Source organism: Ptychodera flava, chromosome 10 (genome assembly GCF_041260155.1).
Source record: "Ptychodera flava strain L36383 chromosome 10, AS_Pfla_20210202, whole genome shotgun sequence".
In the NCBI taxonomy this organism is placed as follows: domain Eukaryota; kingdom Metazoa; phylum Hemichordata; class Enteropneusta; family Ptychoderidae; genus Ptychodera; species Ptychodera flava.
Window position 1 is genome coordinate 23,525,690 of NC_091937.1, and position 27,774 is coordinate 23,553,463.

At 38.1% G+C, this 27,774-nt stretch overlaps 1 protein-coding gene across 2 annotated transcripts in view; it reads left to right on the forward strand.

The window, feature by feature from the left end:
• The first annotated feature begins 440 nt into the window (after positions 1-440).
• LOC139142280 (atrial natriuretic peptide receptor 1-like) overlaps positions 441-27,774 on the forward strand; it is a 63,896-nt gene continuing 36,562 nt past the window's right edge. The window contains exons 1-2 of one of the 2 annotated variants that reach the window (XM_070712163.1): positions 441-1,312; positions 13,316-13,617. In XM_070712163.1, coding sequence (XP_070568264.1) covers positions 637-1,312; positions 13,316-13,617 — 978 coding nt within the window. In that variant the 5' untranslated portion in view covers positions 441-636. The remainder of the gene's footprint in view (positions 1,313-13,315; positions 13,618-27,774) is intronic. The other variant, XM_070712164.1, reaches the window with a different exon arrangement.

Sequence of the window (27,774 nt, forward strand, 5' to 3'; positions counted from 1 at the left end):
GTGCGTACCTAATCGAGACCAAATTAATCATTGATTACATGTGCGATGTCGCTGTTGTGGTGAGCATATAATTGATACGGACTGTCCATGGTTATGTTCAGTTAATCTACATTAATGACCTACATCGCCGCGTTGTTCGTTGTTCAATGTTGATTATGTCATCTTGAACGTGAACCGATAAGTTATGATTGCTTTTAGTTAGATTGGGACGCCTAACATACATTTACCTCATTCTCTACGCGAACCACGCATGCAGGTTCGGTGTTTGTCCGCATTTATCAGTGTTTGCGCATGCTCAAAAGTGCATTTTAAGCAAAGCGTGGGAATAGAGTGACAGCAAATGATCGAAGCACTCTTACATGCAGTCTGACACGCTATCATATTTGTGACGTCACGCCGCCTTACTGGCATTAATCATGTTCTTTCTTCTTGTGATCAAGGGCAGTGCCGATGTCCTGGAGGAGAACATCAGTGGATCGCTTTGTGCAGCGACCCGGTCTCGGATTTCAAGGAGTGTGGGATCTCTGAATTGCATTTCTGCGATGCGACTGCTGGTTTCACAGCGATAGTGGGCACCGCTTTCATCCACTGGTAAACAAGAGTGACAATATTGTGTAGTCCGTCAGGTCTTCAGCGATGCGAAGTTTTATTTTGATGGTTTTCTACGCCTGCGTGTTCAAAGACAGTGTCGGGAAGAGCGGAGATGTAACAGTTGGCGTACTATTGCCGTGGACTGGGTCCTGGCCCATAGGATCACGAATTGCCGGGGCGATATCCATCGCCCTGGAGAAAATAAACAACAACGACACTTTGCTACCAAATAGGACTCTAACGTTTGTGTGGAACGATACTCAATGCTCCGCCAAAATGTGTCTTTCAGAGATCGTAGATTTGTGGCGTGGCATACCGAATCTTCACGCTTTCATTGGACCGGGGTGTGATGTTGCCTGCGAACCAGCGGGGCTTTTGGCATCTTCTTGGAGGATCCCCATGATCTCATGGGGATGCGCTTCTCCGATCTTATCAGATGATAAAGAATACAGCACCTTTGTAAGGACGACAGGACCTTACTGGAAGACCGGTCCCATGATCATAGCAGTGATGGAACATTTTAACTGGCAAAGAGTGGCCATTCTATCCTCAACTGAACACGTGTGGCAACTGACTTCCCACGTTATTAAACTCGACCTTCAAGATCATGGGATCGACATCAGCGTGTTTCATAGTTTTGACCCAGGCAGTGAAAACATTACCGGACGAGAGAAAGACGAACACAGGGATGTCTTGACCAATGCCATGTACGAGTCAAGAAGTAAGTTTATTTACCTTTGATATCCATCAGGAAAACTCACAGTATACTTACCAATGTGAATAACTACCATAGAGTATAGGATTGATAAACCTGTATAAAAGCAGCCTGCACCATATCTAACTAACATGGCTCCTTTTCTGTCCTACAGTTTGTGTTTTCTAATTTTGACACCTATATAGTAAATAAATTTTACAACAACATACTCATAAATCCGTGTCAGGGCAGCGGTCTCATTTGCCGACAGACAAAGGCCCTCTTTGTCACTTGTATGAAAATTTTCCTTGTCATAAACTGTCATGAAAGTGAACCTGTGCCACATCATAATAATGAATCTGTACAATATCAAAAATTGAAACGGTGTCATGTCATAACCTTGAATTTATAAAATATCATAAACTTGAACGATTGCCAAATCATTAAATTGAACATTTGCCAAGTCATAATGTTGAATCTGTGCCTTATCATGAACTTGAATCATCACATTGAACATTGCCTATAATAAAATCGAATCTGTACCGCATTATAAACTTGTGTTTGTGCCATGTCATAAAATTGAACATTTGTCAAATCATAATATTGAATTTGTTGCCATACTAATAACTTGATTTTGAACCATCTCATAAAATTGAATCTTTACCGTACCATTCACTTGAATCTGTGACATATTATGAACTTGAATCTGTGCCATAACATAACTTGAACTTGTCCATATTATTAACTTGAATCTGACCATATTATAAACTTGAATCTGTGCATATCATAACCGTCAACTGTACCATGACATAAAACTGAATCTGTCCCACATATCATAACTTGAATCTGTGCCATATCATAAACTTCAACTGTACCATAACATAAACTTGAACTTGTCCATATCATAAACTGGAATCTGTGCCATACCATGAATTTCAACTGTACCATAACATAAACTTGAACCTGTCCATATCATAAACTTGAATCTGTGCCATATCATAAGGCTGAACCTTTGCTATACTATCATGAATATGAAGCTATGCTATGTCATTAACTTGTCTTTTTGTGAAAAAAATGGAGTTGTAGGTCTTATTACATGGTTTTTTTATCCGTTTGTAAAAGTGTTCCTGTGTCTAGCGTTTAGCACAATGCTATATTAATAAAATTTGTTGTCAACTTTCAACACAGAGAATACGGTTACATAGTTCGTTTGAAGGCAAGATATCATCGAATGTGTCATTAAGACACTGACATTCTATTATTTTGTGCCACTGGTTGAAAGAATTCTGCCAAAATTATGTCAGACTTTAGGGGCCGTGGATAATTAAACATGCGCGCGGTAGACGAAACTAAGTGCGTTTGGCCTCAACCCCCTCCCCCCTTCCCTAAACGAAAGTTTGGAAGTGCGAAAATTCAACCAAGCCTCATTCTGTATCTGCATCCAACAATACGTCGCTATGCAATCACGCATACTCTACCGACCGTCCGTCCCTCCCCCCGCATACCCCCTCTAAAATCAATCTCTGTTCGGTGCCAACTCAACAATGACGCGACCAATAGAATGAAATGAAACTGTGTATCCAAAATGATTGTTACGTTATCTTACTAGTGTACTGATCATCACAAGTATGTCAGAAGAATGCTGATGTAGCGCCAGTGCCGTACTGGCTTGGTACACGCCAAACAATATAGCGCGATATTTTGCAATACAGAAAAACGTGTAGCGAGATGTTGCGATAGGAAAACTTGTACGTCAGCTGATCTCACCTATTCTTTCAAGTTATCCTTAAAAAAAATCGTTAATGGCCATCATCGAACCCCTGAGAGTCTATTAAAATGTAACAACGTTGACCGTCAGTGGTTATTTTTACACACATAATGGTGGCAAGTCAGAATGACTACCATCGTAAATTATTACCACGCGGCACAGGAAGAATTAGTATTCCGATAGCAAACCCTTTCTGCCCTTGATTTGAAGTTCCCTTTCAAAGCAATAAATGCTTTGCAGCACAGTTGCCGGTAAATACGAAAGGTCTACATGTAATGAAGCCCACAGGCTACGAACGTTACTGTTTTAACAACGAGACTCCTGCCGCGACAGACAGATAATACTGAGCTCTTCAATTCTACGTCTGTCATGTTTATCATATTAATATTTTGCTTCTTTTCGAACAAAGAGCAGAAATTATGGCTCTGTCGTACAGCGTTGAGTCCTTACTTGTGGAATCGTCAATGCCAATGAATAAGAACGATGACAGTAGCAGACGACATACCTTCATCAAACCAACTGATGTTCATTGTTTTTGACTTGTATGTGGCGGGGCATTCTCGCACACTGACAATGATTAAGAAATGCCAACAGCTAATTATCGCGCGACCTTTGTAGACTCCTGCACGACAATAATTAACTGATTATCTTATAACATGTGAACTGAAATTTGAAAAGCGCTTATCCTTCAAAAGATAAACTGATGATGACCTTATAATATCAATGCGACGAAATTTCCCCGTGGCGTTTTGTGGAACATAAGAGACTTTTCAGGCGATACTTTTGGATGATTTTGTTCAGTGTTGGTGTGTCGTAGTTTTGTAAAATGTATTGTCGTTGTTCCGTAGAGAGTATCTAGTCTTTTTAATTTTTGCCAAGTTGCTTTTTTTGGATGACGACGTCAATAAGAAATTATAAGCAGATCATAAACGCGATAGATTAGTATTTTAACGATCCATTAATAATAAGGCAATTTCGCTTTTCCAAGTTATAAAAGTCGATTTAATTCACGCTGTCGATGACAATCTCATTTAACGGCTACTAGCTCTCATTCTGTTAATCATACATTACTAATTTATGACCACATCACCATTAGTGTTTAATTCTTCATGCTTCTTAAAAAGCGATCTGAGTAACAACTTTCTGTACGTTACAAAGTTAAAGCTGTATTGTCATTTTACATCCGGTGTCTCTGTTTGAACAAAAATGGATTCAGGTACGGACTGAAAATTCAGCAGAGACCGGCCATTTACCAGTGCTCAACATGCTGATGGGTTGATGTTTTGACGTGCAAAGGACGAGTAGAATACGCATTTCAATATTTTCAACGTTTTCGTCCATGCGACAAAATTGAAAACAGAACATAGAATTGAGACTGTTGAAAAAATGTCGGACCTTCTACTCAACAGGGGAGGCAAGCCCTATAAGTCATAAGGATGTTAAGAAAGATAATCCCTTATAGTATATGTGGTATTTAGAAAGAATAACGGAGAAATGGAGAAGAGACGGTTTCGACAAAGAATTCAAAAATACCAAGTCACCTAAGTCGAACGAAACATTCTGTATTGAATTGGCGTGACTGACCAATCCAGTTATGATGACAATCGTCCTATTCATATCAACACCGTAAATCTCAAAAAAGAAATAAAATATACTTTATGACGATCTAATGAATTCGATTTCCAATGCCATGGAATGGAAGAAAAGTTATAATATTTTTTTAAAGGGTGCTTCCTTCACAAGTTCTCCTTGCCAAACTAAGATGAAGGAGATTTCATGGATTTTCACAGTATTATGACGACAGAGGTAAGCAAAAAAAAAATCAAGGAAGAGATCTCATGTGTCACTGATTTTATGTAAACTGAACGTGAAGGATTAGTAGGACTGGTTTTTTATGTCGTTATCACGTTTTAAACTTTGAGGCCTATCTCTCAACACATTTATTTTAAAGTTGAAGTTCGCACTGAAGCGACTTACTTATTTTTGTTCTGCTTTATATTATTCCATTGTGTCCAAACAACATTTGTACCACTCACTGCCATTCTACAATAAACCTACATTTCAAAATCGCTGAGTATTGCGCTTGAGAGTTTATGAGACAATATTTTGCACATTTGAGAACTTTAATGTCAACCATGTCAACCATTCTCAATGGAAACGTATTCTTAGAAATGTCAATTGAGACTTGTGTAGACCTTTCTTTGGGGGTTTCTCGGAAAAAAATATTTATTTTGTATCATCAAACTTTGTTCATTTCGAACAATATCACATGCGAAGCAAGAACCTATATTAGTTTTAGGTAATTTCCAAAGTTCTCATTAAACAACCTATGTTTTCCTTTCTTTTCCTCACCCAATTTACTTTTCGATCAAACTCCATTTCACTTAATTCAATGCTTATTATAGTTGGAACTGAAGCGCGTTCATTAAGTATTTAGAAGTTGTAAACAAGCTCTGCTTATACCGTAATTGCAATCGGTAATAATACTCCTGTTTTAGTTAGGCACACAATAGCTGATATCGAAAAAGGTTGAAGACGAAAACATATGGCTTGCAAATATGTAGATAGGGTATCATTATAATTTGCCAATGTTAATGTGAAATTGTTCTTGGTCTTCTGAAGTAGCGTATCCTGTATGATGATCCAGCGACAGCTACTATCGTCTGCCGGTGATTGCTTGTATGTTGAGGGAATTGTTCAAGTTTGACAGACGTATAGACCGTTGATTACAGCACGCTTCGTTACTAAATCTAAGTTTAACCTAAATTGACCGTTTATCGCAGTAAGTTTTGCACGTACCACGTTTTTCCGGCTGATTGTGCCAAAACATTCTGTATTTGAAAGGAGTTGTAAAGATCAACACCAACGGCTCATTAGCTTTTATGTGTTTGCAACCAGAGAATCGTGACTAATTGAACTGAGCACTGTAGCAGAAAAGCTAATCAGACCGTTAATCGTTCCGTCGCTCGTGCATAAATGATACATGATCCACACACCGTTATCTCGTTAAAACAAACACCACAGAGAAATTGATGTGTATGGCGCGCATTTCACGTGAACAAGCGGTCTCAAGAAATTGACACATTATGAGGCGCAATGATTTTAACCGGTGAATAAGGAAAAAAAGTGGAAAGTTGGGTTCTGACGAAGCTGAAGTGCAGGCTGTAAAACAAATTTGTACCCCATTATGCAAAAACCCATACATTTCATTTTAGTAGAAATTGCAGAGTGGTTAGAATATTTCAGTCGAACGTAGCCACTCAAGAAAATTACTCAGATGTTTTTGACATTTTCGCGATTGAAGAGCATCGCTCTGACGTAAAGAACGGAACATGACAATCTGATTTTCGAGGAATTAACGTCTTCGTTCGCTGAGTATGCAAGTCTAGTAGCCAAGGGCAACACTTTACACAAGCAGATATAATTGATTTAAGTTTTAACTTGATGCATTTATCGTAAGTTAGTTTTAGCTGGAAGTTGTGAATTGAAACATGCACATTGTTGGGCACGCTCGAAACAAATGAATATAAATTTTATTATCGTGAACAAACATCGATCAGTTTGTCTGTGATGTCACGCCTTCACTACGCGTTTGTATATTTTATATATATTTAAAAACTATCTACTGTTGATTGACCAATCAGAGTGCTCAATTCAGGGTGTTTTATTTACTCATAAAGCCTTGGTCACCAAATTCCAAAAACGAATGACAGCGCCGTAGTAAAGTACTGTCCAATCACAATGAACATGTCATATTCTGTAGACATCTGGTACATTTTAATATTCAAATTTGGTAACACAGCGGAACCAGCTGAAAAACAAAATCTGCTGTGCCCTAGGGCATTTATATAATGTGCACTAGGGCATTTATAGAATGTTTCATTACATTGGAAGGCTATTTCACAAATAAAAGTTTTAATTCATATCCTAAACATGTTACATTGACAAAGGGGACGGTTGACGTAAACACTTTGAAAACGAAAATATATCAGTTAGGGGCGATAGTTTTTAAGTCGGATAAAACCCTCGTACTCGGGCTCTTCTGGTATATAAAGTCCAACCCTACGATAAAATGTCTCGGCCTGCGGCCTCGACATTTTATCGTTGGGTTGGACTTTATATACCAGAAGAGCCCTCATACTCAGCTTTATCCTATACATATATATATATATATATATACCACACACACACACACACACACACACACACACACACACACACACACACACACACACACACACACATATATATATATATATATATATATATATATATATATATATAACCATCCATCCATACTTATAGGCATTCTGTGTACTTTATGTGTACCTTTGTACCTATTCATGTACTGCTCAGCGAAACTGCATCCACTACGGTAAATACACAGATATATATGAACATGTATGTTAACATTTAAAATATAAATAACAGGTCATAACTTTGTTGTTTACTTTCGATTGTTGGTCATTGCATTTAAGTGGAAGCGTAGTTTTTACAATAAATATAGCAAAAATGGCAACTGCATTGAAAATTTGTTTGTATGAAGATCGACGATATATATGTTTTTCGTGCACGTGTGGCAACATCTGCTGTAGAGCAAATGGATCATGGGAGTTGAAATCAACAGCGCAACATGAGAAAATAGTAGGCATATCTTCCTGCTGACGACATTCAATTCCCAGATAGTTAAATTTATATAATAACATTAAGCATTACAAACGATTAGTCGCAAAAAAAAATCGATAAGAGCACTAAATTTAAACCACAGAGAAAGTGCATAGCCTATATATATATATTCCCGATACATACAGTGCCTCTCAATATTCAAAGAGCTCTGTAAAGTTTCAGTGTCACTGAACCCCGGGTCCGATACAGATTCTGAATATTAAGGCCCCATTAGCTGTGTCTTTTGGCATTATTAGTTTATGGTTTTACTTTCGAACTAAAATAAGTTTGTGAGAATGTACTAATTTAGGTGGATGCATACACTTATTATTAACTACCCACTGGGACTGTATATGCCATTTTGAACAAGATAACGATAACACTGTGATTAAATGTTTACAAACTCATTAAATCGCTGACCCACGCTAAAAAGAAAAAACCGTGGCTACTGTGCATATCTGCACTGAAATTTTCACATAAACTGCAGAGAGTAGTCCAGTGTAGTGCACAGGGGTGAATGTTTTCAACTATGACATTGTATGTTTTGTTTCCTTTGTAATATTACCATTTTTTTGAAAATAGCAGGAAATCAAAATGACATTAAATTTCAATTTACTTGTCAAATGTTTCACAAAGGAAGGTTTCCTAATGCAGTTAAAACCCATATCCCTTCAGAAGGTAGAATTCAGAGAAACCAGGAGAGAATAAGAAGATATATATTTGAGGATAACAAATTTCAAGAATTACAGCTAGTGGGCCTTAAGATACCCCTGAGAATGTCAGACTTTAGTGTAATTCTTATCGGTAAATTTATCGTCTATTACCGTAAGCCAGGAATGAAAATATATGACGAGACATGTTTTGTCCCACAAACACAAAATGTACCTTATCGATGCAGTCAGTTTTTAACTAATCTGCTCACAAAACTTCTTCCTCTGAATTCGACATACGTACAACCAATATTTCATTCGTGGGTGCTTTGAATATGGTAACTATACGAGGCAACTTGAGGCACCGTCTTGCTGAAGAAAGGGGGGAAGCATGTGAGTAATTATACAAATTTTGAGTTTGACCGATTCTTCGACGACTACAGAAATGTCGTCAAGGCTTGAAATAGTTTCATGAAACGGAAATCACTCGTGTTGTTTAATCTCCATTTCATATTCCATATCCACATGCATACATACATACATACATACATACATACATACATACATACATACATACATACATACATACATACATACATACATACATGCATGCATGCATGCATGCATGCATGCATGCATGCATGCATACATACATACATACATGCATACATACATACATGCATACATACATACATGCATGCATACATACATACATACATACATACATACATACATACATACATACATACATGCATGCATACATGCATACATACATACATACATACATACATACATACATACATACATACATACATACATACATACATACATACATACATACATACATACATACATAGATACATAGATACATGCATGCATGCATGCATGCATGCATGCATGCATGCATGCATGCATACATACATACATACATGCATACATGCATACATGCATGCATGCATGCATGCATGCATACATACATACATACATACATACATACATACATACATACATACATACATACATACATACATACATACATACATACATACATACATACATGCATACATGCATACATGCATACATACATACATACATACATACATACATACATACATACATACATGCATGCATGCATGCATACATGCATACATACATACATACATACATACATACATACATACATACATACATACATACATACATACATACATACATACATACATACATACATACATACATACATACATACATACATACATACATACATACCAACGTTTTTAAAGCTTATATACAAAACATTCTATAATCAGTGCGCAAAATCAGTAATGTCACTTAGATGTATATTGAATAGCATATGCGGTGTCATGGTGAAGACCGTAAATGTTATGTCAATGGAAAATGACATGTTAATATTATCATTCCATATCTGCCATGGAAAGTATTAATATTGTTAACATCAAGGCCACTGTTTGATGGAACTCTTATTACAAATAACATTGGATCAAAATTAATCCCCGGACCCATTCAGAAAATCCCCACGAAACATGCAATTGTTTGTTGCATTTTTGAGTTCTTGGAGATTACATGGCATGGTAAAGATGTCACCATGAAATCTGAAATAGACAAATTTGAAAAAGCTGATTAATACTAAAATACCTTTTCAGTGCGCGGCATTCAAATTGAACATAGCATACATCACTTCCGTATTCATATAGGAAGAATTTATGTCATTCACTTTTGACAAGTAAAGGACAGCGGTGACAGCCAGGTTATTGGTTCTGTGTCTCTTATAAATTATTGTCGTATAAAATATTGTTACAATTTGCACCTTCTGGGACAGTACAAGGGTAGGCGCTCAAATAACTAACAATTTAGTGATCATGGGACTATGCGGTGTTTCTTAAGGGTTGATATACTTTCAATTACTTTACATTTGCAAGTCCTGATTTCCACAACTTCAATCAAATATTCATCATCGGTAGTGTGAAAACTGTTAGTTGAACACTGTATATGCATTTGTTCATGTAGCTGAAGGTTGATTTGGATATGCCAAACTTCAATATTCCACAGATCTACGTCGGTTTTCGCACGAAGTCAGAGTCAATTGATGTTGAAATTTACTTAGAATGCAACCTTGCGTAAATCACACATATGCAACAATCATTTGAACACGTTCTTGTCACTTTTTGAGAGGACCTTTTTCAAAAGCAGGCCTTGTGATCACGTAGTTTGGCTCTTATTAAAACTCGGCCGTCGTTTTCCACGTCAATGGTTGTGCTACAAAGTGAGAAAGACACGATCAAAGATGAGAGTCGAACGATACCCAGGCATGTCACTAAAGTGAACGCCTCCGGCGTTATGCGATCGCACGCTCTTTAAAGTACTATGCGCCTAGAAATTGAAAGACGAACTTTCGCTCAAACTGAAAACAGGGTATTTGTCAATAATTACCTTTCGAAATCTAAAGTAAATATGAGGGGTCACCACGCAAAATTGTTCACAAAAGAAGCAAATTACGCGATATTTATCGATTCTCTAGCGTAACAATGTTGATCATACTAGTGTTAACTCTACAGGGCAAAATTAAGTTTTCGATTTTCACAAAACTTGTCTGGTGAAAACTTTAGTTATTACACGAAAAAAATGCAAAATGTAGAGTTTGAGAGTCCGAATATCTGCCCCTGCACAGTCCAACTTGAACTCCGAATGCATGCATTTACTGTATTGTATAGATGGTTCTGTTGCGTTTCGATCAAGGGCGTTATACACAATTACTTGAATCCATCGCAAGCAAAGCCATTGAAGATACGCAGTCATGTGTATCTGACAACGATTTCTGTAGTTCCGTTGTGTACAAATGCATCATCATGAAATGTTGTTCTAAATTTCTGTTCTCTCCTAAACTACAGCGAGAAAGTGATAATATTTTATCCCCCGCGATGTAAAGTTGAAGGACGAAAATATATCATTACGAGTTTTTACCTTCAATTTGCAAATTATATCGAAATGTGATCTCTTCAGTTCAAACAAATGACAGTATTCTGATAGTGTATGTTAAGTGATGTGATCGTTCATACAACTTTGACCCCTAAAGAATATGTCATTTACTTGAAGTTGTGCAATTAACAAAGTGATCTAAATACGAATAATTTTACCATTTTATTTTGTTCACCCTGCAAAGACGTTGTGTTGTGAATAGTAACAAGCAGTCATAATCGGCGACAAATTGGCTTTAGAACCGATTTAGGTTCAAGATTTGTTATCCGAGTAATTTATCGAAATACTAATCGAAGTCACCGGATATTTGTTTGAGCTTGGATTTCTATTTCGATAGATGCGGAGGAAAAGAGACCCGTGGAAGTATTTCGCTTCATCCTTTGTCACGGAAATAAATAATTCTTGCAAATTTGGATTGAGAACACTTTAAGCCAAAACGTAATGAGAAAATAAGAGGTATGAAGTAAAGTAAAAGTAAAGATAAGTAATCTAAATAACAAAACGACCTGGATGATGGATTCAGCGCAGGTTCGAAAATTGAGTCTAGTGATTCATGACAAGTATTTTACAGCCATGGATAAAGTGACCACGGCATTCTAACATGTTTGTTTACTCTCTTATGAACCAAAGTATCTATACAGCGATTGTATGTATACTCAGATTCTAAAGTAACTCTGAATAGGGAAGGAAACTTTAATGAGTAATCGAGCACAATCTCTCTAATTAAAATATTTTTCCTCTTCAAAACGTCGAAATTCAATTCTTTTCTATTCAAATGTTTTGTTTCCTTTTTCAAATCATGACGTTACGTGGAACAGTTTGCGTTTCAATTTAAGAAGTGGCGAGTGATTTAGCATTTTGCGAAATTTATCATAAAATTATATAATATTTTGGAACTATTGCACAGATGATATTCATTCAAGATGCCGTATGATAGCACCTTTGTCAACTAGGAAGAAAACCCTGCTTGTCAAACCTGCTTGTCTTTTAGCTGAAGAAGATTCACCTTGTATGGTGCGACACGTTATTTAATAACGATTAATTTAAGCGAACACAACAACATAGTTTCTTTCACAAACATTTTCCAAATTTTTGTCGTCTTTTGCATTTTCGCTGCAAACCAGTGTAATATGAATTATTATATCATACCAGTATATTGATGGTTCAAATACAGCGATCTGATGGTCGAGACGCGAAAAGAACTGTGGTATAATCGCGATATACCACAGCTGGCACACGCGCGAGTTCTTGGCAAGACCCAAATTCTTTTTGACGTTCCATGCCATAATTTCAATATACTGTTATGATATAATAGCAATAAATCACACCCAGCGAAGGTATAACCACTCGGTTTTGACCAGTTCACTTCATATATGCACTCGCTATCGCTCGTGCATATATGTCGTGAACTGGTCAAAATATCGTGGTATACCATCGCTGGGTGTGCTTTATTGCTTAAAATACCATAGTTACATGATCACAATATTGGATCATTACAAACCATCAAAAAGACAATTACATCCTTTCAGGTGTCCAAATTTAACACCCAATCATTTGCTTCTCAGTTTCGTTAATTTAGTTTTGGCAGAGCCATCTTTCACAAAGTTTGAATAAATAAGGGGTGAAATTAAAGATACCTCTACAGGTAAACTGACTGTTCATCTAGAGGTAAACATACCGTTAAAATTTGAAATATTTTCCATGGATTATAAAAAGTTGATGAGGGAGGACGATTAGTCGTAATGTTAAATTCCCCACGTATACCAACTGACCAGGAATTCTCGCTGCATTACCAAGCGCAGGAAATCTTGTTAGCGTTGCGTGCATGCTGTCTTCAGATGTACATTTTCAGATTTTAATCACGTATCCCCGATTATAGAATTGCCCAAAACCTTTGACAGGCGTCCATGTTTCTTACCTTTGTATAATTGTTTTCTTTTTCCGTTTCAGTTCTGATACTTTGTGCCTCAGGGGGTGACGTGCGAGATTTAATGTTATATGCCTTCGACCTGAACATGATCAACGGTGACTACGTGTTTCTCACCATTGATCTGTTAGCCGAGTCGAAAATTGGCGCCAATACGTGGATGGGAAATGACGGTCGAGATTTTGAGGCAGACTACGCATTTAACGCGGTCCTGAACATCCACATCAGAAGCCCCGACACCGATGAATATTACGCGTTTGAAGACGAAGTTCGGAAGAAACTTAAAGATCCGCCGTTTTATTACGAATTACCAGATGACGTATCGGTAAGATCAATGTTTTATTAAAAATGGACTGAAAACGTTACAGCTTTTTGCTAGTGACATATTACCCGTGCCTGAATTTTTATATATGACAGTGGCCTTACTCTTTTAATCATCTACGTCACTGATCCGCTTGACATTCATTGTTTTTGTAACTTTTTATGCGCTCAGCTTGATGAATTCTCAATGCGTTGAATGGCATTTTAACCGATAAACGGGTCACAGTGTATGATATTACAGTGCATGCCGGGTAAATAGTCGAATCCTCAAACCGGAGGACGTTCTATCATCCCAATGCGTTGAGCTTTTAATACCAACTTTAAAATTTAATGTTTTTGACACAGTTGTAAGTGATCTCCCATTTTAAAATCCCCTTTTTGAAGAAATTCTCTAGTGAATTCGAAAAAACATGTTTGCCACTTAATCCCCGATGGCGGATTTCAGTGGCTTAATCTCCACAAACGTAAAACCACGGATCTTGCATTTTATCAAAGATGTTAACAATTAAGCAAATATTTCTTAAAGTTCGAATCTAATTCTTATTAGCTGTATGACCAATTTAACAAAATTAACGAAAAAGTGTCTTTAATATGAATAAACTTGCGATGAATCGACACCCAGGAAACAAATCAACGATACAATTCCTTACAAAAAATTATTGCATTCGTCAAGGTTAAGTTTCTCACTCAGCGTTATGTACTCGGATTTTTGAGTTCCCAGAGACCAAAATGCAAGAGTATTTGTACTAAACTTTATCTCAAACTTATTTGCAACGATAATTGTTTCCTATGCAGCTTACATTAATGTTATAAGTGTGAGGAATGCGGTTCATTTCCGAGAACATAATTATCGGTGGATTTTAAGGAATCTGACAATCGTGCTTCTAATGACCGGCTTTGTCGGCTTTTTGTCTGGCAATAATTTAAAGCAAGTGCACATTAGTCAAGCACGGACTTTTTCCTGTCGTTTTTCGCCGGCTTTATGACAGTAAGGAGCGCATGGTCATCGGTACGCACTACACAGAAATCGTTGTCATGATTACACCATATGTTACAGCCATAGCTAGGGAAGGATCACTTGTTTACGGAAATTATTCTTGTTTTCCGTTTGCCCGCCAAGGCTAGGATGATTATCCGTGAGACCCTCTTGCAAACACCATCTAATCAATGCCATTTAGGTCTGTCGTCTAGTATTTCGATATTGTTTTGCTATCAAAGAATTTTATTTCGCATTGTCGAAAAACACGAGCCTTTTATACATAGATTTGTGTTTCACACACACACCATCATACATAGATACATACATAGAGACATTAGATACATACATACATACATAGATACATACATAGATACATACATACATACACACACACATGCAAGCACGCACGCACGCACGCACACACACACATACATAAATACATACATACATACATACATACATACATACATACATACATACATACATACATACATACATACATACATACATACATACATACATACATACATACATACATACATACACATACATACATACATACATACATACATACATACATACATACATACATACATACATACATACATACATACACACACATACATAAATACATACATACATACATACATACATACATACATACATACATACATACATACATACATACATACATACATACATACATACATACATACATACATACATACATACATACATACATACATACATACATACGGGCAGACGATTAAGAGGAAGGGTGGTTATATTATCGGATTTATAGCTGTAGTCATTTCTTACACAACAGAGATAAAGTGTAACGAAGTAGGATTTTATTGGCTAACAACCTTTTAAAATTTGTTAGATGGAGAACGAATTTAAAAATGTACTAGGAGAGAGATTTGCTTATATCCTCTTATTTCATGTTGTAAGTTGATTTTATTTTTCTTGGCCTTCTCTTAAAGATGTTTGTTTGTTAAAAATCTAAATCTCTTTTATAAATTATGTGAAATTTGATTTATGTATGTTTAAAAAAGCCGATCTTTTTTGAGAAACTCCATCTTAAAATACTTCTGTTTGGGATGCCATTTTAACACGACGACTTTTTGTTGGGATCGAAGGGAAATTAGCATATACTTTAATAAAGATAAATCATTTTCAAAGAAATTTAAATTTTAACCACGGACTGCTGTAAAGATTTCGTCATCTCGTCGACCAGGAGTCAGTTTTGAATTAAAACAATACTTACGATATACTTCGCACTGAGAGATGGTAATTGATTATTTGGATATAGATCCTGTACGTACATCCTTGCAATTAATGTAAGCGCTGTGGAAAACTGCGCAGGTCGATGTACTGACTTGATATCGTATTCGTGATGGGCTTGCATTCTAATATCCGTTAACAACGTTACATGTCACTCAAAAGATTGCACCTTTGTATAAAAAATGTTTTCTCAGTGCCCATGTGGTCATTGAATTTCATTTCCTAATTTTTAGCGTAATATCTTATCCGGTACGAGTGCAGATGCGGTGTTAATGAGATGATATTGATAGGTTGCAAGTTAAGTAAATTCAGAAGGCTTGACCATCATCAGTTATATATGCGAGGCAGTTGTAAAAGAAAACATAAGTGATAAGTTTTCAAAAGAGTTGTTTGACTGAAACAGAGAATGCCAGTCTCGTACGAGGGTATAATGTTGTACATATACTTCGAATCAAAGTTCATTCAATGAATACGTATAATGTATTAGGCTGTGACCTTGGTCTGCAATCGTATGGGCCGTCGTGAACAGACAAAATACGGCTTGCTTGAACCGTTCAGGGAATCAAACATGACCTTGACGTGACCTTGAAAAACCATTTTAAACGATGTATTTTTTGAATAAACGAATGGTAGAGATTCATGAATAGGAAAAAGTTCTGCATTTCTAAGTATTCTTAAACCTCGAAAATCTTGATTTCTGGGAAGCGTTTGCAGGCAGTGAGATTACTTCTTATAGAACCTGATGGCGATATTGTGTGATCCGTATAATTATCTAAAGAACGTCTTGTCTCCCGCGGCAACACTTTCTATACTTATGAAGACTAATAACAGAGGCTTATAAGAAGATCATATTGTATGAGAAGATGTATTGATACTGCATCTGACGTAACTGCGTAAAAACGTGTGTGAACACTGCTCCTGCAAAAACTCCTTTTTACAAGGTTTCTATGCGTAATTTGATGTTTACTTCTGCTTACTGTAAGCATGAAGTGTCAAGACTGTAACAAGTCACATGCAAGACTGTGTCAAGGTGATCTTCATCTCTGCAAACGATGCAAAGACATTCGGTTTCCACCGCCAAGTGCTACCCCGGCCAAGATGGCTGCCGACATTGACTTTGACCATGACGAACAAAGGGCGAGTCAAACAATGGGAGATTCAAAGCTAGAAGATATACAAGCCACCCTACGCACACTAACAGTCAAAATGGACAAAGTCTTGGGCATGGAAGACAAATTGCAAGATCTACAGAAAAGCGTCACATACGTGAGTAACTCGTTTGATGAATTCAACAAACAGTTGCAAATTCTGACGAGTGAAAACAAAGATCTAAAAGAACAACTCACCAAAACAACAATAGAACTCAACGATCTCCAGCAATACACACGTAGAAACAATCTAGAAATATCCGGAATACCACAACAAGATAACGAAAACACAGATGACATTGTGGTGAAAGTTGCGGCGGCTGCAGGCGTCAGAATATCTTCAGATGACATTGACATCTCACATCGTCTACCTCGGCGAACTCGTCGTAACAGCAGAGATGAACATCAGCCAGCACCCATCATTGTCAAGTTCGTCCGACGCACCATCCGCAACAAAATATACTCTTCAAAGAAATTATTGAAGGACAAGACTGCTCGTCACATCGGAGCTGCCACCAATAATCGGATTTTTATCAACGAAAACTTAACACCGACAAATAAACAGCTATTCTATCAGACCAACCAGCTTCGCACAGCCAAACAGTGGAAATTCATATGGACAAACAATGGGAAGATCTACACAAGAAAGACAACTGATGACCCGGCAATCCACATAGCCACCTCCAAAGATCTCTGCAGAATCGTCTAAAGAAGCCCGTCTCATCAATGAACTTAATAACATTTGATGAACCTCAACTTAAACTCTTTGCCAGTCAACACAAATTGTCACTCCCACTCCGTCGACCAGTCTATTGAAGGTACAACAAAGTTTCATAATTCACTGTCTTTCTTACATTTTAATATTAGGTCGTTAGCAAAACACTATGATGATCTTGTGTCTTTCATGAATAGTCTTGATTTCAATTTTCATTTTTTGGGTTTATCAGAGACTTGGTTGAATTACAACTCCGATTCATCTCTTTATAGTTTACCATCATACCAGCTCATTACTTCTGACCGGGAAAATTCGAAGGGTGGGGGTGTAGCTCTTTATGTTCACAATTCTTTATCCTTTACCCGAATTAACACCTTTAATATTATGCACTGTGAATCGGTCCTTGTGGAGACCGTCATTAATAACAAAGTGGTAATTATAGCTGTCATTTACAGGAAACCGGTACATCCCATGCTGAATTCCTCTCTAGCCTAGATTCATGTCTTGACCAGCTGTCTGCTTCAAATAAACCTTGCATAATTCTTGGTGATGTGAACATTGACACCTCCACTGACAATCCATCTGCTACCCATTATAATGCCCTTCTAAATTCGTACAATTTCTACCAGATCATTAACACTGCCACTCGTGTTACTGACAATTCAAGTACAATCATTGATCACTGCATTACAAACATCAGGGTTACTTTATTGACTGTGGTATAATTCAATCAGACATCACAGATCACTATCCAATATTTTGTATTATAAACAATCTCAAGCATACAATGAAACCCACCAACTCAGCCCATTTCTTTGATTTTAAGAACTACAATCCAGATGCTTTCCTAGCTGACTTGAATGCTGTATCTTGGCAACCTGTATACGATTGTATTGACCCTAATTGTGCGTATACAGCCTTTTACAACATTTTTTACACTATAGCATCAAAGCATGTCAAAACCAAAACCACCAAGAATACCAAACGTACTTGCAAGCCCTGGCTTTCTAAAGGCCTTGCCAATTCTGTTCGAACAAAGCATAGGTTATTTACAAAAATGAAAAACAATCCCCACAACATAGATTATAAAATACATTACAAAAAGTACAGGAATGTTTTGACAAAGCTTCTCAAGTCAGCGAAGAAATCATATTATATGAATAATTTATGTTTGCCAGTAGTAGAGTAAGCGTGGACAATGGGATGAAGTAAGAATTTTACACCCATTTTATTCATTTATTTACATGAAGCGAAGGAAAAATTAACCATCCATGTAACTAAAGTATAACCCTGACCTATATACGAACTCACGCATGCGCAGCAGTGCATTGTCCTGAACTAAGCGGGAAATTCCCTTCTGAGTCACACACAACATGTTTATACATGTACGGGAAATTCCGTGTGAGTCATCACCATCAAACTAGCCTATATAAAGGTTTTTTTACACCCGTTGTCAGTCCGGTCGCGGAGTCTAGCTGATGTTGAACACGAAGTTCCTATCGGTGCGAACTAAATTTCATATCCATTCAATCCATAATGTCTTAAATATCTTTCCAGCGGCGGACTAAATCCTTCTTGTTTTTGTATTTCTAGCGCCTGATGAAATATGTCCTGAATAAGTTCTGACCCCGGAGCCTCCTCGTTCCGAAGGGTTGCACCTTTTTCTTGTATTTGTGTAAGCAGCTGTTTATATTGAACATAATAATGTTTATACTTCTCTCTTCTTTTTGATACTCCCGTTTTTCCTTGTATTACATCAATAACGACACCAGGTATAGGAGTTAAGGCTAACAGTACCGGAACTGTTGGAATTGCTGCTATTACAGCAGAACTTACAAGAATTCCCTTAGTAATATTAAGAGCCATATCAATTCGACCCATTAATTTATAACTTCGTCGATATGCAGCACTTGTTCTTTCTATGTAATCAGCCAATTGTTCAACGCTTTCAACAACTGAGATGTGCATTTTTTACTGTATATGTAAGGATGATAAAAATAATTGTAGTAATATAGAAAGACAATATGGCAGAAGGAGGAGAAGATATACCACTCCAGGATTTCGATGATGCAAATTTGAATGATGACGATGTTACTGCTGCTGAAACATCTTTTACCGATGATACTTTTTGCAAAACCAGATCCTTCAGTGGATAGCCCACAGGTGATATTTTAATTAAACAGAGAAGAAAAATTACAGAAAATATGGCTGAAGTACTCTTAAACAAATATAGGATTACTAATCCGGATGCACGAACCGAATTGATTTTAAATGCTGAGATTAAAGGTGGTGATCTGTATTATAAAAAAATCAGAGTTACAACAGATAAAGGAAGTAGATTTTTAGAGAAATCCACATTAAAAAAGAAGGCAGGAGGTTCTGAATTTGTAAGTAAAGTATACCATGGAGTGGAGTCGAATATCACTCTAGCGCAGAGCCCGAAAATGTGAGTCGTACATTGCATTCTGAAGATGTGATAACCGATAAAATACCGGTTGAGAAGATGACGCCAGAAGACATGGGTGTATACAAAGATGAACTGACATATTACGACAAGATGCTTCTGGTAATGCAGATAAAATACAAGCTTTTGAAAATAAAATCGAACAATGGAACAATCTAAACCCAGAATATAGAGCTATTAATGATGAATTAAGGATTGCGAATATGCTCTTGGCGAGCTTAACAACGAAAAAGTTAAAATAAGGCTAGAGAAAAGAGAAGCTGAAAAACAGTTAGAGGATCCTGAAACGAGCACCCAAGGAAAAGAAAAAGCCAGAAAAACTACTAGCTGAACTCATAACAAGAGAAGCTAAAGTTGACAATCGAATTGAATACGAACATGGTAAGATCAGTGAGGCACGTGAAAGTCTGGCTACGACTAGGTCTCTTCGTGATGTAATTTCCGATCCAGAATTGTCACTCAGGCTGAAGCTAACAGAGTTATTTAAACGAAATGGTATTACAATTGCTGCAATACTGACTGCCCTTGGAATGACAATATCAACAATTGCCCTGGCTGTGACTAGAGGAGGAGGAGGAGGGGCGGGAGCAGGGGGAGGAGGAGCAAACGCAGGAGGTTCAGGTCCGCCCAAAGTATACACAAAAGCTAAAGAAATTGTAAAGCAATTTGGCGAATGGTTAAAAACCTTGGCCACAAAAAGTGCTGCTGCAATACCAGGTTTAATCGGCTACCTTGTCAGTTTTCTATTAAAAACAGCAGGATCGGTGGTTGGATTTGTCGGAGAACAGCTATGGATATTTTTAACTGGTTTAACATTAGTCATTATAAATAAAATTATGTATTAATATGGCATCAACATGTTTGGTGAAAAGAATATTGCAAAGTTTCTTTCTAAAAATAAAGACCTGTTTGGTTTCTCTGTCGAATTGGAATGGTGCAAACTTCCGACGGGTAAATCGACATATCCTTCGAGCAAATCCAGGTGTCCGACTCAAAGATGATAATCTGTATCATAACATATTAGCTTTCGTGAAGGAATGTCAAAAGACTAACTTCTTTAAGCGACTAGAATTCATAGCTGTATTCCAGGATACTGAGGATGACCAAGAGGCTCATCATCTCCAAGAATATTGGGTTCTTCGATTGATTCGCGACACAGGCAATCGATTTATCTTTCAGGCAGACGGAAATATTTATGTAAAGATGTGATTTTTTCTTCTAAGTTATTATATACACGAAGTGAAACTTAAGATGTGATTTATTTTCTTTTTTTCTTCTACTATATACATTACACGAAAATGGGGTACGATAGAACATTATCACCGACTTTCACCAACCGAATACCGAATGGAACGAAGTCAGAAAGAACTCATCACGTGATTGCTCATAATCCAAGTGAGGCAGATCCAGGCCAGACACTTATCATACGATGTCCGAAGTTAGAAAGCGGAGTAGTCTTAGTTCCAGATACTTTCGACCTGGTTTTTGATCTCGAAGTAATGGGAGATGAAAATAACCGAGTAGTACAAAATGTTGCAAAAAATTTGGTGGAGCGTATGAAACTCACATTTGAGGGTCAGACACTTTCGATTTGAATAAATATAACCTTATTGAATGTTATCGCGATCTCTTCAAACATAAAAAGGAGAGAACGAACATGACACTGTACGGAATTCAGAACGAAAATCTAAGAAAATTAAGAAGCGGTTCGACCGATGCAGATGCCACCGTCGTGGGCGATAAGTTACTTTTCGACACATATAAAACAAAATATGCTATTCGTCTCACTCACCCCCTCATAACAGGCCATGGAGTTGCATATCCATCAGCGTTAGGGAGTCATATTGAATGGGAAATTACGCTTGCACCCATCTTCCAATTACTTATCGCTTATAATAATATTTTTACAGCCAATTATAAATTAAAAAACATTCAAATGGAATACGAGACAATTTCTGACCTCGATCTCGCGAGGTCAACTGCTGGTTATTACAACGGTGGAAAAAGTTACCTTTACGAGCATATACATTATTTTAGAACAATCCCATTCAAAGAATCGGACACGGTTATCAATGAAAATATAAATGTACCACGACGTAGCATTAGAGGTATCGCAATACTCTTCACTAAAAATCAGAATCATGCAGAACTGAACAGTGAATTTTCTTTAACCCCTCCATTGAATCTGTGTCTGTATCAATCGAAGGCATTGCAAATAAAGTGTACGCTCAGAAGATGATACCAAGACAATTTTGGCGAGAGGTGCGACGGTATTTTGCTGAAGATAAAGATTGGTGTGAAATTGATATAGATGAGGTCGATTATTTGAAGAATAAATTCTGTCTGTTTATCGATCTGCGTAGTTTTAAAGATATTGAGTTTCATGGAAATGGTTTAAAAGTAATGAACACAAAGGACGGAATTCAACTTGAAATTCTGAAGAAAGACACCTCAATTAAGGTTGGCGATGACACTCACGATGTCAATATATTTGCCCACATTTATGTTATCAGTGATGCCCTAGTCTCTATTGAAAATAGTAGATTAAAGTCTTTACAATTTTAAACCCGTCGTCTTCCTATCGGCCATGTTTCTGCCAGCCATTCGCCCGTGTCTGGATTATATAAGCTGCACACGTTTGATATCATTTGGCGCCATCATGATTTTACTACGCTTTTCACTACGGATTTCTCCAGCCTTTTTCCGTACAAACTGTACAAATTGTGCCGGCTCCGGCTTCTTCCCAGTTTCAAATAGATCTTTATAATCTTCAAAGTTCAAATGTTTTCTAACACAAACATCTTTCACCCCTTTATTTTTTTTCGTCTCCGAAGTTGGAGTTCGAAAAGCATACACTTTCGAGCGTATGCCGACAAAATCAAGAATAGGTTCACCATTCAACTCATCTTTAAATTTACCTATCACTTTTTTATTAATCTTCGGAAAGTTGGGGGCGGAGCTCATCCCACTAGTATCATATATAGACTTCTCACCATTCTTTTCCACATCTTCCCGAATTATATCATTGAAAGTGCTGACGCGTGAGCCGTCCGGGGAGGGTATCGGTACACTGTAAACAAAACTGTCAGTATCCATGTAGGCTAATCGTATTCCAGGGAACCGTGTCCGAAAGTAATTGTAATGCGTCTCATACATAAGCAGCTTAGAAAGTTCCAGTACTGCGGCGCCGATGAAAACTGGTTTTACATATCTATGCTCATCCGTTTTCAGTTCCAGTAGGGCACTGTCGCAGGAATCACCATCCTCTTCGGAAGTTATGAAAGTTATATGTTTCATCTTTGGATTATACTTCTGAATCTTTTTACGTCCACTATCCGTGCCGTTCCAGTCCGAAACAAATTTAAAGTCTCTGTACTTTCGAACATCTTCTATTGTCTTACCGAACATTGCATTATTCATCAGCTTATAGAAATTCTTTTCGAAATCTGTCCTCCCCTTTGTCCTCATTTTAGTGTTAAAGTCAATATATTTCGCGAGACATGGAGCTTCATCGAAAGCAAGCACCCGATAAATCTTTTTCAATCTCATTCCCATCCGAAGATAGAATTCCAGCAACTTGTAGTGTAAGACATAGGACTCTCTATCCATCACACTTGTAATCAGTCGACCGCCCTGCCTCGGAAATTCATAGTGATGCGGTGCTAATGGCAAATCGCTGTGTTCTTCATGTAATTCGGCTGGGTATTCTAAGTCTACTTCTAGAAAACTTGGTGGAAAGGTGGCGCCAGGTCCCCACACTCCGCAACTCCACCGTCTCGGGCCCCCGCTCCGCCTCGGCCCCTTCTTCCCATTCCTCCCACTCTTCCATCGTCATCCAATGAAGTCCGCCCGTAGGCATTGGTTGACTCATTGCCCAGCCGTAGAGATTGTTTGCATCGAGATATTTTATTTCGGTCACTGGTTTCTCTGGATCGTACTAACGTAAGTATTCCCGCCGGCGGGGCCAGCGTAAGCAGGATGATTTGTCTGTAAATAATGAATATTACACTGGCTGATGCCGCCTCGAATTCCCCGTTGTACGAAAGTCATCTGCTCAGCATCTTGAATGAGTTTAAACTTATTACCCGTGTAAAGTAACATAGCATCCCATGTCAAGCCAGGCGCTGACATATAGTGGGCTGGATCTAACTTGTACGCTTCTAAACATGTGTCACGGAAATTTTCAAATATATTTGCAAGAAGTAGAACGTCAGTCTCACAATAGAATTCCATATAATCACGAATCGTTTTACATCCAACTTCGTCCCATACTCTTAATGCATGTTCGTAATCAGACTCCGAAATCCCCTCTTCCGTCAATTCGCTATAAAATTCCTCCCTCTCCGGGAGCTCACCCTCTCCCAGTCTGTCAACCGAGTCTAAATATTCGTAGGGAAGAAACCTTTCGCCCTTTGAATGTCCGGGTACGTAAGTGGTACTGCCGTCCATCCGTGGTCCGGCACAGTTTTTGCCAACTTCGCCAATGACCCCATCATCAGCTGAGCACTGTCCATAAACTTTATAGAAAAGAAACGTTTCTTTATCTCCCTCTTCCCTCCGGCAACAACAATTGAGGCGTGAAAAATAAATGTTTTCGAGAGACCCATAATTCCTCCATTGCTCGTCTTAGCTATGATTTTAGGCTCTGGTCCCCCTCCGGCGTCGATTTCATGTAATTCTTTCAAAATAAAAGAACCATCGTATCCCTTGAGGTTGTGAAAGTAGATAGGAATGGTTCTCGACGGCCGGCATCCTTCGCAATAGAAGGTCGCCTCCTCCTTCACTACTCGTATCCTGCCGGCTCTCCACATGCAATACAGACTGGATCACATCCGTCGCGCCGGTAATTAGAAGGATCCCTCATCGGTATTATTTTCCAATAATACGATTTCGAATAATACTCGCCCGTTCTTTCATATCCTTTAGAAAGTCTGTAACACAGGAGAGACCTGTGAATGTTCTTTTACCATAAACAGTGGGTCGGCCCGGGCCTCGTTCCGAAGGTCGCGACCTCCCCACCCCCGTTCCACCATAACATACGAAAGACAAATTGGAATGTGTCGGCCGGTCCCCTTCTCAATAATTGCCTCAGTATCTGCATAGACGACGTAGGGAGAAGGAACCTTCTTCCGATGTCCTTCAAATTGACACACTTCCTTAGGAAAATCTGGCTGGGCAGTGTCTGTTCCACAGTATACCTGATGTTTTTCTAATTCTTCTGTTGACTTAAAACCTCTTTTACAAACCATACAAATACACTTCCGTCTGCGCTCATTCTTTCGATTAGTACGAGAATTACGAAGGCGATTTTCCGCAGTAATTGGTACGAAGTGAGAACGGCCGCCGTCTTCGCCAACTATCAGTAAGATATTTGCTATTTGATTCCTATCACCTTCGGAACGGGCTTCACTTCCCCTATCGGAACGGTTCCGTCAGGGGCTCCGCCAGGGCACTATATAACACAGTTATGTCGGACGGGGGAGCGGGATCATTTTCGTAGATCTGAAATACTTGAAGTTTGATGCCTGGATTTTGCTGCTCGAAGCGCCTGAATACAGTCATATCGGCGGGCGTGGAAGGGACCTCCCAACATAGTCAGAATAATGGGCACGAAAAACATTTTCCTACCAACAAAAGTAGTAAAATAAATGGGGCGTACGTATTCCATTTTCTCCTTACCTGACCACATTTCTTTTCACGAAACTCGGGGTCGGCCAACTTTAAACTTGCTACGATGGCGTATTGAAAACAGTTCTCGCTGCCCGAAGGTAGCACCAGATCGCTCACACAATGCTTATTTTTAACCATCCGGGAAGTTGGACTGCGCCAGCCCCAGCCCCGAGTAAAACTTCTACTAGAATTACTTCAAAATTAAGTATCTCCTCGAGAACGAGACCAGAACCCTCAACATTTTCAATTGTATCAAGCATACGATCGTAGCGATCTATTAATTGTTGCCCCACATCCGATCCCGATCCTCTTACATCTTTTGTGTATGTATCATTTAATTTAACATACAATGAACGCGGTTGTGTATTACCAGTTTTCGGATCCGATAATTTGACTTCCATTTCGGTATAAACAGAGTACATCTTTCGTTCCGTCCCTTTGACCATACCTTCAATATCCACCAGCTCCCCGATATCCTTGACTCGCTTGACTTCAGGAAATTCTTTTCGTAAAACTGCTCCCTGAATGCTGTATGTAATCGACGGGCCATAATAATCTTTATGATATATACTATCCTAAAATTTTTAAAATGAAAAATAATTATTCTATGATAGGTCATCAAAATCCACTATAATATTTTTGCAGCATTTATTTGTTTATATATCTCACCTAATCTTTCTAAGTCGACTAGTTCTTCCACATCTTGAATTTCTGGTTTATTAGGCGCAGCACAAAATATTAATCTCTCAACAGTGAAAGAAAGAGCACGCTTACTTAAGCGCGGTTTAAATGCTAAGAATTCTATCTTACTACCTTTCGGATATTACGAGGTACAATAGCAGGATTTTCTCGGACTGGTAGTAACGGACTCACTGTTTTAAAACCGCAGTCAATTTCTTGAACCATATCAATACATGTAGCGAAATCGTGATCTCCCTCTCCCTCTCCCCTCTTTTAAACTGAAATTTAAAATACCTCATGCCGGCTGGGCCCCTCGCTCCCTCGCTTCTGATACACTTTAGATGGATTGTAAAATCCAGTCGTCGATAGGATTCTTCGTGACGTTCCGATAGTATTCTTGGAGTGAGCGGCCAGGCTTGCAGCATAACTTTTAGCAGTGCTGCATCGAAACTTTCACCTAGGGTACGGAATATTATTAAATCAGTAAACTTTTGAAGACTCGGTTGCCAACGGACACACACCCCATCGCATGTAGCAGGATCTTTAGAACCGTACTTAGGTCCGATGTTGAAAACTACTTCTAGCTCACTGTCTACGTATATGAAAGGATCTACATATTCACCAAATACTAATTTGCCTCCATCATCAATTTTGATGTTTTCTCCGGTTTCAAGTATTTTATTGCATCTGAAATAGAAAGGATTGTCATTGTCTTATCGTATATATCTTAATAAAAAAAAATTTAAAAAAATTTCTATGATATAGTATCCCAAAATGTCATACATATTCATAAATGGACCAACTGGAAGTGGTAAGAGTTACGATGCAGTAAATTTGGCGGAGGACCGAGGTGATCACGTACCAGAATTTGACACTAGTTTTTCCAGCAACATTGCCGACTTTTATAATGGGCGGTCACCCCGTTTCGATTGCCGATTTTCAGAACCAGTTTATAGAACATACTCTTAGTTTACAATGTCAGGCTGGGAGGGCTCTCCCTTCGGAACGCTACATTATTTGTGACTCTTCCATAATTCAACATCTAACTTTTTCTAGAATCCGGGGCGTTTCCACGGAGTCGGAAGAAAAAAGATTGTTTCTAGAGCATTTGACCATTTACCCAGTTTCATTATCATATTCAAAGATATGCCTTGGGATTATTGCAGGCGGAATGTGTTGACTCGAGCCAGGTCGTACGAAATAGACCGCCTTAGAAGAAC